This window comes from Malaclemys terrapin, chromosome 6, assembly GCF_027887155.1.
Source record: "Malaclemys terrapin pileata isolate rMalTer1 chromosome 6, rMalTer1.hap1, whole genome shotgun sequence".
Classification (NCBI taxonomy): Eukaryota; Metazoa; Chordata; order Testudines; family Emydidae; genus Malaclemys; species Malaclemys terrapin.
Window position 1 is genome coordinate 3,892,091 of NC_071510.1, and position 13,367 is coordinate 3,905,457.

A 13,367-nucleotide genomic window follows, 5' to 3' on the forward strand; every position below is an offset into this window, starting at 1 on the left:
TGGTACCGTACTCAAGGGAGGAGATCCTACTTTGGCAACTCTAGCAGGATCTTATGTAGTAGCTCTTGTTTACAATTCCTAGTAGCTGCTCCTTTAAAAAGAAAGAATCAACTTTTTGAAGGGGGGGGTGGAGGGGAACTTCTTGAAACTAAGATCTACTTCTCCTAGAACCAGAATTTAAGGATGTTCCAGGGAACCCCCAGAATCCATCCTGTCATTTCTCTAATGAAGCAAACATGTAGGTCTCAATCATGCAATTACCCCTTTAAAAAAAAACCAAAACCACACACCACACACACCTGAAAGATGAATCAGTGTAGTTTCTGTACTGAGAAGGAAGATGAACATCTCTCATTTTAGAAATGAGAATTGCTGATCTAATGAGCTGGCTCAGCAGACTATGCTAGGAGACATTTACAGTTGATCCAATTTTCTTCTCTTGACTACCATGAATGTAGCTTTTAATGCTGTTCATGGTTTTTCCATGTCAATTTCAGTGAAAAACTATCTAAATTGCTCAGCTTGTTTCAAAAATTCACTGAAGTCCAATTCACTAAATATCACTTGTGACAAAAAAGAAAATCCATCCTCAATCATAGTTTAAAAATCCAGTAGACATGAATAGGATTCAACATCTCCCCCCACATTGAGATAGCGGTTCTCAAATTAAGTGATTAACTCTGAAACAAAAGATTCCCTGTATTAAGGGATTTTACATGTTATTGCAAGCTGAATGACTCATTAACTGACTAGCCATACAAAAACGGTGTATTTGGCTCTACTCAGCAAGGAGCATGAACCGATAACATGTCAAAATAGTGACTTGCATCAATTCACCAGTGTGGCCATAAGGGACATTTAAATTTAGACTTGATGTATTTAAACTGATCAAATGCAGTTTGTGTCTAAAAATTAAACAGAAACTTGCAAGAAGAAGAAGAAAAAAAAAGTCTTGTGCTCGCTGTCCAGGAAAGAAGAGAGTCAATCAGTACCAACCCTGCTTCTTACTGCTGTACATGGAGTCATTTTGACCATCTTCAGCTGAGACAGGACCATGGAAACATTTAAATGAAGAAGTTCTGCAGAGAACTTAGACCATTACTATGGTTCACAAGTAGGTATATATATCCAGTACCTTCCTATCAAGTTTTTACTTTGTGTACCTATGGAAATAAATTTAAAAGTTGTGCCCTGTATAAATGTCACAAAATTGCAATGGCTGGAATATTTGTCAGTCAACTCTACTGCTCCCATTTCATTTAATAATTAACACTTAGATCAAGTCTCGCCCCATTTTAGAGATGTATCATTTATGTACACAGAATCAGTCTTGACGCACTGAACAATATTCCAAAGCTAAAAGAAGGAGTTCTACAAAGATAGCATACTGTTACTATGGCATGTAGAGATCTGCAGTGCTTCAGCATTAATATTTAGCCGAGTACCAACACTGCACAGTCCTACAATGGAGATATGTACTAATTCAGTGCATGTAATTTTTACCGTATTTTTCAGCTGATATCTCCACATTTGAGTGCAATTCTCTTTTTTTAGAAACATGCTTCCATTAAGCAAGCAGTTTCTCAGCCTCTTAGATGGTTGCTTGAGATTGGTATCTACAGTGAAATCTGAGGCCCGATACTCATGACATCCTAAAAAGTCTCAAGCCTAATTATAGTACTGCAGTTTTAACCTAAAAATAAGCTAAGGCATGCATCATGGTGTCCACAACAGATGCAGCCAAGTGCTTTTGCATATATGAAAGAACATTGTGAGGATAATACAAGCTTACAAATCAGCCCTACTTCCAAGGGGATTTCATTAGTGGGTTGTTGTTTTATTTAAACTAAGGGTTTAGTTTGAATAAAAGATGAGTTTTTAGCAATTCCAAGATATTAGCTCTTCCATACTGCAATTAAATGTAAGGTGGTCTTCATTTTTTCCTATACTTTAATATTAAACATGAGTACTCCAAAAGGCAGGGGCAATCTTACCTCCCACCCACCACCCCTTCCAGGTATTAAAGCTCAATGAAGTCAAAAATCCACTGTCATAGGTGTGGCAGCATGTAGACCAGAATAGAGCCCTATAGCCCATGCAAATCTGTGCTCAAAGAAAGCTGAAGTTGAGACTACAGCCCAGGCTAACAGTGCAAATTACAAATACTAAATTACAGCTGACTACACTTGCTCTTAGTATCTTTAACCCTGCAGATTTTGTGATCTAAATGCCAAAAGAAATGGTCATTATAATTAGTGTAAGATGAATAAGATTTCCATTAATAAAGTATGTGTGCTTTCCAGTTAACTCTAGTTATAATATAGCTTTGGGTACAATATTTCTGAAGAACTGTTTAAGATCTGACAGTTTTAATGTGTCAAGAAATGACAAGTCAAACCACCATGTATTAGGCTCCCTAAATTTAAGTACTAGATAGTTATTTAGCTTTAAGTTGTCAGTCCTTCAGGGAAAATTAAACAAAGAGGTTTCCAGAGGGGAAAGCAAGAACTCACACTGTCACTTTAAGAGAAAGTTTGTCCTGTTTACTAGAACCTTTCCAGTATCCTTGTTACCAAGTGAAAATTAAAACAGCAGAAAACACAAGTAATTGGGGTTTGGATTTGATGTGGCTCACTGCATTGTTAGTACAAAAACAAATATGGTACATGACATTGACAAAGTCAAACATGGGATATCCTGGTAATAGATCTGAAGCTGCAGTAACTGGATTGCCAGCATTTTACCAGTTGTATTGCGTTTCCACTCCTCTACCTTTCCCTTGGTGCATTTCCCCGACTCAATTGTAAGTTTGTTAATGGTAATGTACATATATTGTTTGCATTAGCTCCACCGAATCACTCAAACTGTGTCTGGACTCTCATTGTGCTGGAGAATTTTTTTTTTTTTTTTTTTAAAAACAAAAAAGCCACCCACATACATTAGAAGGCCTGCAAGGCATACAGTAAAAACTGCCCTAAGGAGCTTACAGATGCTAATGTAAGATTTTAAACTGCAGTTAAGTCAAATGGCTATGGCTCTCGTGGTTCCATCCCATCGAAATCAGGAGGCAGCAAAAAGCAATACTAGGGTAGTTTAGAATGAAAAAAAACAAAAACACACCAATATACCTACTGATTTTTCACCCTTGTAACAGCCATCTTGGCATTATGGCACTAGCTACTTTTCTAGATTCCTCTCCTCTTCCCCTATCCTTATGCTAAGCAGTTTGCAATGTCAGATTTATGATGAAATCCCATTCAAGTTAAGAAAATAGAACTGTGTTTTCCTCATTCACATCCGTTTAATTTTCTACCTTTGAGAACTCCTCAGGGTCCTTTATGTCCAGTGACCGTGCAGCAAATTCTAGAAGTTCTTCAGAATTCTCCAAGGCATTACTACATTGGCTAAGTTGATTCTAGGGTCAGAAAACAGAAGATAGTTTCATATATTAAAATTTTAAGAGTTGGTAAGATCGTTTTGACTGGCTCCCTCCAGAATGCCACTTGGAACTGTGGTACCACTGAGCCCACCTGACCCACCAGCCTAGGTTCCCTTTCACACTGTGGTACTGTAATAAGTTGCCAAGCTCTCCAAGCTTGCTCTTTCATCAGCATACACACAGGTAGGGACACACCCAGCTGCAGCTTCTCACACAGATGCCGAGATCAGCTTGGCATGGGAAGACTCAGCTGAGGCTCCTCTTAGTTGCTAAGGCATGCACCCCCCTCTGGAGTGCAGACACAAAATATATCATCTTGTGCCGCACAGGGAACTGTACAGGATAAGCTCATAAAATCCACCCTCTCCCCTCAATGTGGAAAGAGATATGCAATAGCTTTCATAGTTTACACACACAGATTTTAGACCAAAACAAGTTTATTCACTACAAAACAGATTACCTTAGTAAATAAACAAAACCATAAACTGAGAGTTTACACATGTTAAATAGGTAGGATATGAATTAGCAAATTCTCACCCTGGAGTGATAAACAGGTGGGCAGATTCTTAAGGCACAAGCTGCCTTGGCTTTCCCAGGTTCATACACAGGCTAAAAATCCCTCTAGCCTGGGACCATCACTTCCCCCAGTTCAGTCCTTGCCCCTCAGATGTTTCCGTAGGGAGAGTGAGGTACCATCATGATGTCATTGGCCCCCTTTTATATCTTCTTTCCACTTGCTGGAGAGCTCTTTTGCTGTGATCTGGATCAAATAGTTCCCATTTTGTAATGATATCTCAGAGGTTTCATTATACACAATCCCAGGGGTAATCCTAGTGCTTGTACATTTTCTCAATGAGACATTAATATTGTTTGGCCTTTTTACTGTTGTACCTAAAAGGCTGCTTGTGGGGATTTTCAACCTCAACGTTTCAGTAACACCCACATAACCAAACTTCCTAACGTCACATGACGATAGCACATACAATCCAATGAGATATTACTGTCTAGCAGATCAAGACTTTTAGAATGATGCCTCACAAGGTGTACTTTGTACAAAACTGGTCCTAATTACATGACAGTAGTGAATATTGGGGTGCCAAGGTATCACAATAGTGAGTAGTAGCATGAACTGCAGAATTTTGACATTCACCCCAGCTGCACTATAAATGTTACTAAGTATCAGCTCTGCCACCCAAAGGCATTGGCATCCTTCTTGGCAGGACACATCTTGGCTGAAACTTAAGGATGTGTACTATGCCCTATGAAACTAAGGAGCAAATAATTTGTTAAATGGCACCCATAAGACCTGATGGATGTATACACTGCAACCTACTGCTTTCGCCATACTAAAAATTGTAAGCATTTTACAGAGTGTGCACCAAATAAATTAAAGCGTATGTTGCAGATCTGGTTAAAAAGCTGAAAGCATGACCTGAACCATGCTTTCCAGTTTTAATTTTAGTTCATTACGGAGATACTAAATTACATTTGAAGAGGTACTGTGTACAACATCTTAACTGCAGGCCAAAGGGTAGGGCACAGGAGATGTAGGTTTTGTCCTAACTCTGCCATCAACTTGTTGCATTTAATCTGCAACAATTTCTCCCTCTGTAAAGTGCTGCTTACTCACCTTGGAGATCTAGGGATACAGCAATGCAAGCATCCAATAAATCTGCTGATACTGTACAGCAAATAAACCTAAGTCTCTTCCCTGAATAGCTTCCAGTAGCAAACCAAAAAAATTGCACAATACTGAACTTGCAGAGTGATGTCAGTGAGAGGTTGAATCCATCTAGAGGGGTTTTTTGGTTTTTGTTTTTTTTAGTAGTCTTACCTAAAAACAGTTTAGGATCTAAGTAGCTGTCTTTAGTAGCAGAAAGATTGTTTGAGACCTCAAAGTTTATACCAATTTTCTGTGATTTCTGAAACATGCTAGATTAATGCAAACCTCCTTCCAGTCAGCTTCTGTCCACTGACCCACATGTGACTGTTGCGGATATATCAGCTTTGACATACCATGCACAACATTGCATAATATTGCCATAAAAGCAGAAATCTCAACAATAGCAGTGTTTAGCTAAGGGCATCTCTAAACAGTTTGCCAAGACACAGCAACCAGACACTAGCATTAGCATTCCAGTTGGATGCATCAGTATTTGGGAACGGAAGGAGCCATGTCAGTTGTAAACAAGTGTAATTAGGATAGATTGCCCTACAAATAAGCAGTGTTTCTTCCAGCCTTAAGCCTGGGCCTACAGAGGAGTTCAATATTCTTGTGAGATGGCATCAACTTAGAAGAGAGTTAAATTAAATCACTCATATCAATATCAGCAGTTTTATTTGTAATAAATCTACCAATCATTATACAACCATGACTGTACAACTTACAAGTTCTTCCCGTTTAAAGGCATGGAATAGATAGTTTTCCAATCCAGACAGTATCAGGAAGGCTGCTTGTGTAGATACAGCACAAACACTCCCTGGTGACAGTAAAATTAGAGGATATTGCTTCCTCAACGCCAATGAAGAGTCACACCCAGTTAATATACCCTAGACCAGCATTTCTCAAACTGGGGTCTGCGGATCCCTGGGGGTCTGCAAGGGTACTCCAGGGGATCCACGGACCCTGCTGAGCAACTCAACTCCTCCCCTTCCTCCCAGCGCCTCCTGCATGCTAGGTAACAGCTGCTCAATGGCATGCAGGAGGCACTGGGAGGGAGGGGGAAGAGTGGGGATGGGGGTTGGGGGCCTGAAAATTTTTCAATCAAAATGGGGGTCCTCAGGTTGCTAAAAAGTTTGAGAACTGCTGCCCTAGACTAAGCTTCATTATTTTAGCTGTACTTTTGTACAGTTGACCTATATAGTGCATTGTTAGCCAACAAGGAGTCCAGCATGCAGTCTTCACTAAAAAATGTGATCAATTAAGGTACATCCAGAAGAGTCAATACTATCCTTTATCTGCTTTTAGTAGACATTTGGAGATTCATAAAGTGCAGTTCTATTCTGAATCACAACTCCTCTCCATCCCCCTCCAAAGTATCATCATGAACTCCTCAAATCATGAGACGTTGAAGGTGATCAAATTTGAAGACTAAGCAAATAAACATTTCCACCTGCCCTGAAAGACAAGTTGACAAAACCTGCAAGCATTCAGTCACTATTAACATACCACAGGCCCTCTTTTTTCCTTCTAATTTCAAGAAGCGGCAGTGCCGTCATACAATACATAGGTTTCAGGTAACAGTTGTTGGTTCAACTGTACAACACTGACAGACAAGCTTTTAGCATGTCAAGCCCTCTGTTAGGTCAAGAAACTAAGATCCTTAATTTAAGTTTTCTATATGGTATAATTCTAACTGTGGATTTAAACCCTCATGATCTAAAAGCAATGACAGCCCACAGTTAGGGATTTCTTGCACCCTCCTTTGAGGCAACTGGTACTGGCCACTCTCAGACATGATACATGTCTAAATAAAGCACTGGTCTAATTAAATACCAGAACTCCTATCAGGTATACATGCTGTTTGCTCCCACAGCTACCCCACCCCAACCATTAAAATACTGAACACCTTACAAACGTTAGTGATTTCACCCATACATGTGAAGTAATGAGGGTTTTTTAAGACCGGAATCGGAGGCACAGAAAAGTGACTTGCCTAAGGTTCTATAGGAAGTCTCTGGTAGAGTTAAGCGCCAAATAGAGCTGCTCCTGCTGTACAGTGAGTAAGTGTTAGTCTAGGACCTTAAAAGCCTTGAGTAGCAGGCTAAAAAGTTTGCACAATAAAGAACTTGCCTCTTTCTAAAGAAAGTCAGCCAGGCCAGTTTCAAAACCCTTTGTTCTCAAACACTGCATAAATGTAATTAGTTACCTAAGTTCCAGTCAAGAGCTTAACAACGTATTTTAAAACTCAAAAATGTGAATGACAATACTAGCTCTATTTGGTATGAAATTTACAGTTCTTGCTTGAAAAGGACATAGAAAAAAATCTGCATGTCAAAACCTCTCCGCTTGTTCTCAGAGCTCCAACACCAGCACTGCTATGAGGGAGGTAGGAGAGTATAATGAGTAAAGACAAGAAAGCACATCAAGTGCCTTAGAGTCTATTTGCAGGAATTCTGGAACAAAAGTTGAGGGGTGGATGTGCTCGTTTGCATCTTAATACCCACAATGGTCTTCCAGCCCCATTATTTCATAGCAGTGCTAAAGAATAAAACCAGAAAAATGTGTGGCTTTCCTGTGTACTCTGGAAACTTTTGTAAAATGTAATCCAAGTTTTGCTGCCAAACCTTTGAATATGAATATTACCAGTGAACAGGCTCCTAAAGGAGCCATGGAAATTTTTTCTGAGAAACAGAGTGTCTAGGACTTAAAAAGTTAAAAAAAAAAAAAAAGCAGCAGCAAGGAATAAGGGGAGGGAAGCCTTTCAGAGCGGGAGGGTGAAGAGGAAAGGTAGACATTTTCAAAATAAAGGAAAATAAGGATGCCATTCCATTCACATTGAAATTGCTTTAACATTGGAGTCCTCCTTAAAAAACCAATACATTTTTTTTTAAACTAGAGGAACAGCAATTAAAAAGATGACATTCATAGACCCTTGCAACATGTGCCAATGTTTACCTTCCCAAAAAAATAAAAATAAAAAAATTACACTCTCATTGACAAACTACTGGCGAAAATACAAAGTTGATGTCCAGTTCAGAAAAGTCAGTTATTTTGTTCATATTTCTTCACACTCCCAAAAATATTCCCTACACAGCATGTAAAATTGTAATACTTGTTCTTATATCAAATTTAATAATTTGACACTTCAGAAAAACATACATATTGGGAATTGTGTAGCAACAAGTACCTCATACTTTTCCAGTGGAAAACAGATAACTCTTTATGTGTAAAGAACAAGGAGGAGAAAGTATGGATCAGTAAATAGGTGCTAGCCTAGGACTTGAAATGTGGGTTTGATTCTCAGGTCTGTTACAATCTGCCTGTGTGGCCCTTAGTGTCTCTGTGCCTCGGTTCCATCAGTAAAATGGGGGATAACAGCACTTCCTCATACTCCATATCCATGTGAGTTAAATATATTTAAAAATTTGAGGGACTCATGCAATGGAAGCCATGTAAGTACTTAAGATAGAACACACCTTAGCTAGGAGTAAACATATTTTGCAGCATATATTGATAACAAATCATTTTGCAATGAGACTGAAACTAGCTAAATTTGTCAAGAATTACATCCTTAGTACTGCAAAAGCTTTCAGATGTATGCAATTACCTGTAGCTCTTGAGATTTATGAGCTTGTTCTTGCTTAATACTGTTGGTCATACTTTCCTTCATCTCATCCAGTATAGAATACAGACCATCAAATTCCTCATCCAGTTCAGCAATTACATTAGAAGAATTAGCCTAAGAAGAGAATTGTAATTGTGTTTCAGTTGTGAAAGAACAGTGATGAAAATCAGTCTTCCAGAGTGAAAGCTTCCCCCTACCCCACTACAATGTGCAATGGTCACTCTGCATGTTGTCATGCTCCCCCATCTCATGAAAATTTGCTAGCCACAATGCAATTTGGTATGGTGGGCCTCTCAAGCAGACTAAAACAACGAAGAGTCCTTGTGGCACGTTAGAGACTAACAAATTTATTTGGGCATAAGCTTTCATGGGCTAGAACCCACTTCATCAGATGCATGAAGTGAAAAATACAGGATCATGTATAAATACATGAAAGGATGGGGGTTGCTTTACCAAGTGTGAGATCAGTCTAACGAGATAAATCAACTAACAGCAGGATACCAAGGGAGGAAAAATAACTTTTGAAGTGGTAAGAGAGTGGCCCATTACAGACAGTTGATAAGAAGGTGTGAGTAACAGTAAGGAGAAATTAGTATTGGGGAAATTAAGTTTAGGTTTTGTAATGACCCAACCACTCCCAGTCTTTATTCAGGCCTAATCTGATGGTATCCAGTTAGCAAATTAATTCCAGACATCAGGAATCATAACATTCAAAAACCAGCAGAACACTTCAATCCCTGGTCACTCAGTAACAGACCTAAAAGTGGCAATTCTTCAACAACAAAAATACTTCAAAAACAGACTCCAACGTGAAGCTGCAGAACTGGAATTAATTTGCAAACTGTATTTTTCACTTCATGCATCTGATGAAGTGAGTTCTAGCCCATGTAAGCTTATGCCCAAATAAATTTGTTAGTCTCTAAGGTGCTCTGTGGTTTGAGCATTGGCCTGCTAAACCCAGGGTTGTGAGTTCACTCCTTGAGGAGGCCATTTAGGGAACTGGGGTTAAAAATCTGTTTGGGGATTGGTCCTGCTTTAAGCAGAGGATTGGACTAGATGACCTCCTGAGATCCCTACCAACCCCATGATCTTCTATGATCCACCTCCCAACTTCATCACATTTGCAAATATAATGATTTGCTGATATTAACACATGTACCTGAACACCTTTTAATGTATGGTTCAGTGTGTCGATAAAGTTCTGGATTTCATCATTTTTGTTCGCCAGAGTAGAGATAATCCTTTGTAGAGCTTCCTGGGATTACAAAGAAATTCAAGAGAGAATTCAATATTTATGTAAAGATTATACATCTTGTGAGCAATTTTAAATAGTTTCCCACCCCAAAGACAATGTTTACCACCTAATGAAAACTTTGCCTGCCTATCACCACTTCCCACTGCAACACCACAAGGACAATACAAACATGCATTCAAGTCCTAATGCAAATTTAACACCATTAATCTGGGTTTGAATAGGGACTGGGAGTGGCTGGCTCATTACAGAAGCAGCTTTTCCTCTCCTGGAATTGACACCTCCTCATCTATTATTGGGAGTGGACCACATCCATCCTGATTGAATTGGCCCTGTCAACACTGGTTCTCCACTTGCGAAGTAACTCCCTGCTCTCCATGTGTCAGTATATAATGCCTGCACCTGTAACTTTCACTCCATGCATCTGAAGAAGTGAGGTTTTTACCCACGAAAGCTTATGCCCAGATAAATCTGTTAGTCTTTAAGGTGCCACCAGACTCCTTGTTTTTAAAGTTTTGTTAAACCTAGGAAGGCCCAAAACAGTCAAAGATGAGAGATCTAAGATAGGGGTTTCTCACAAGAAATGTTTTGGTGGCTGCATGCTGAGGTCACCAACTATTGCTGGTGGCCGCTTTGACAATTTTTCCTAAAATACTGAATTAACGTTAGGAAAAACAAATAATGATTTGGACATATGTGCATATTTATGTAATTTTTTTTGCAGACTCAATAATAAAAATGTACAGTTCTCTTCTTTACTGGACCTAAATAGAAAAAAAACGAATGTGTTTTGCATGTTCTTGTCCCTTTTTGTTGGGGTTTCTTTTGCTTGCTTATATTTTTAAGACTTGCTAGCTAGTAAGTCTGTGTGAAAACTAATATTTGTATTTTGTTAAGATCACTTTTCTTAGCAGCGGACTTGCTAGCTAGCAGGGATGCAGTGAAAACAGACATACAAATATTTTTCACAACAGATTTACTCAGCCCTGGCAAGCTGAGGGACAAATTAAGCCTGGATGGGGAGGTGGATAGGGAGGCAGCTCGGGGCCAGGGATGATGTGGGGGTGAGTCCAGGGACTGGAGCCCTGCAGCTGCATAGCCCAGTAAGACCGGGGCCGGAAGATGCAGTGGCAGCCCGGGGCAATGCGTGGGGTGAGGGGGTGAACTTGGGGCTGATAGTCCCTGCCACATGGCTGGGGCTAGATCACGTGGGCCCATGGGTGGAGTCCAAAATCCTGCGGCTAGGAGTCAGAGCAAAACGGCCAGAGCCCAGGGCCAGAGGAGGCAACGGGTGGGGGCAGGAGTGCCTGGGACCAGGGGAATGGAGCCCACCACCACATGGCTGGAGCCTGCCGCCCACCACCCCAGATCTGAAGCCCGAGCGCTGCCGCCTGCCTACTCCTCCAGCATTTGTGGCTCCAGAAGGGGTCAGGGCCCAACCCCTACTGGCAGCCCTGGGAGGGGCCACTGCTTTGCCCCCCCCATATCACAACCCAGGAGGCTGTGGCTACACAAAAAGCCCCTAGTGGCCACATGCAGCCACAGTGGCCATATTGAGAAACACTGATCTAAGAGGTGTTCCACCAAGGTATATGTTTTTTTCCTTATTTTAAGGAGTAGAAAAGACTTCTTTACACCTTTGATCATGTAATTTGTATAAAAAGTAGCTAAAACTTAAGTGTTTTGGACTTTGTCAACAGAAGTTGGTATATAAGCAACTGTGTTTAAACTAACATTTCTTCCTAGTCCCGTCCTTAATTCATTCTACAAATGCATCACAGGAAATTTATTATTTCTGACCTCACAAATAAAGCATTTCTGTCATTCTCCAGTTAATTAGAATTATTAAAAAAAAATACTTGAAACTGGGTAACTGCCTAGAAACAAGCCTGCTGATCAACCTAGAGGTATAGCACTCAGGTAACTAAAACTGGTGGGATGCTGTCCACTGTCTCTAGAGGGTATGCCAACATCCAGTTCGATAGAATATTGAAAGGAAAGCCATGGAGAACACTAAGAACTGAATTATACTAGCATCCACCTACCTGCACTCTGAGGATTTTAATAGGAGAGCATCACTGATCAATGTTTCAGTGGAAGAATCAGCAAGCTATCTACAGACCCTGGTTCCTGCCAAAAGGCCCTTAGGAAAAGATTCCAAACTTGAAATTGGAAGGCAAGTTTACCTCTACACCTATCAAGAGTTGGCATGAGGTAATCATGCAATACTACTCTGGTTAATTGTGTGCAACTGCATACAATTGCTAGACCTTGCCAATTTTTTTTACTATTCACTAAGGACAGTCAAATTGCTATGGTGATGTGTACCAGGACCCATTACTTCCCTCAAGTTACTGTTATGTATATATTTTCTACCATTTGGTTGAGAATAGAAGCTTTCCCATTGGTTAAGTAAGTTGTGACATTGTGCAGTCTATATGGTTTTATAAAAACTTGATAATAAGTCAATATAATGTAACTGAGCTGGTTTTAGAGAAAATACGGTAATAAGTGAATGTAACGTAACTGGGATATGCTTCATGCAAAAGGTCTCTTGTAAGGTATCATTACAAAGCTTATAATCTACTGAGTATGATCATCTGATTTGTATAAATGTACCACTCTTGTATCTAAAACTAGAAATATAAAATGTAACTCTGAGGGCCTATTGTAATTGTGTAAAGTGTGGACCATTAATGATGGTTTGGAATCTTGATGACTCCCATTGTCTGCAGATGGCTGTATTTACCTGTGAGTCTTCCTGTATATGTGTGTGCTGGCAAGTGAGTAATGAAGTCTTGCAGTGACATGTGATCATGTCACCTGAACTGGAAGCCATCTTTAACCTGGTGCTTTTCCAGTGAGGGGGGGTGGAAACCCAGAGAGACAAAGAGTTCCCGCCTTATGCAAAAGATATATAAAGGGGGGAAGAGAAGAGAGAGGGAGAGAAGCCATCATGAAGAATCCCCTAGCTACCACCTGAGCTGCAACAAGAGCTGTACCAGGGGAAAGAATTGTGCCCAGGCCTGGAAGGTGTCCAGTCTGAGAAAAACTTACTGAAACATCTCTGAGGGTGAGATTATCTGTATTTAGTTTGATTAGGCATAGATTTGCGCATTTTATTTTATTTTGCTTGGTGACTTACTTTGTTCTGTCTGTTACTACTTTGAACCACTTAAATCCTACTGTCTGTATTTAATAAAATCACTTTTTATTTAGTAATTTACTCAGAGTATGTATTAATACCTGGGGGAGCAAACAACTGTACATATCTCTCTATCAGTGTTATAGAGGGCGAACAATTTATGAGTTTGCCCTGCATAAACTTTATGCAGGGCAAAACGGATTTATCTGGGTTTAGACCCCATTGGGAGTTGGGCATCTGAGT

The 13,367-nt window shown here is 40.0% G+C and overlaps 1 protein-coding gene across 3 annotated transcripts in view; it reads right to left on the bottom strand.

Annotated features, from left to right (window-relative positions):
- FSD1L (fibronectin type III and SPRY domain containing 1 like) overlaps window positions 1–13,367 on the bottom strand; it is a 75,275-nt gene that overhangs the window by 54,891 nt on the left and 7,017 nt on the right. For 2 of the 3 annotated variants that reach the window (XM_054031276.1, XM_054031277.1), the window contains exons 2-4: window positions 9,887–9,982; window positions 8,710–8,841; window positions 3,314–3,415 (exon numbers count right to left, since the gene is read on the bottom strand). In XM_054031276.1, coding sequence (XP_053887251.1) covers window positions 3,314–3,415; window positions 8,710–8,841; window positions 9,887–9,982 — 330 coding nt within the window. The remainder of the gene's footprint in view (window positions 1–3,313; window positions 3,416–8,709; window positions 8,842–9,886; window positions 9,983–13,367) is intronic. The other variant, XM_054031278.1, reaches the window with a different exon arrangement.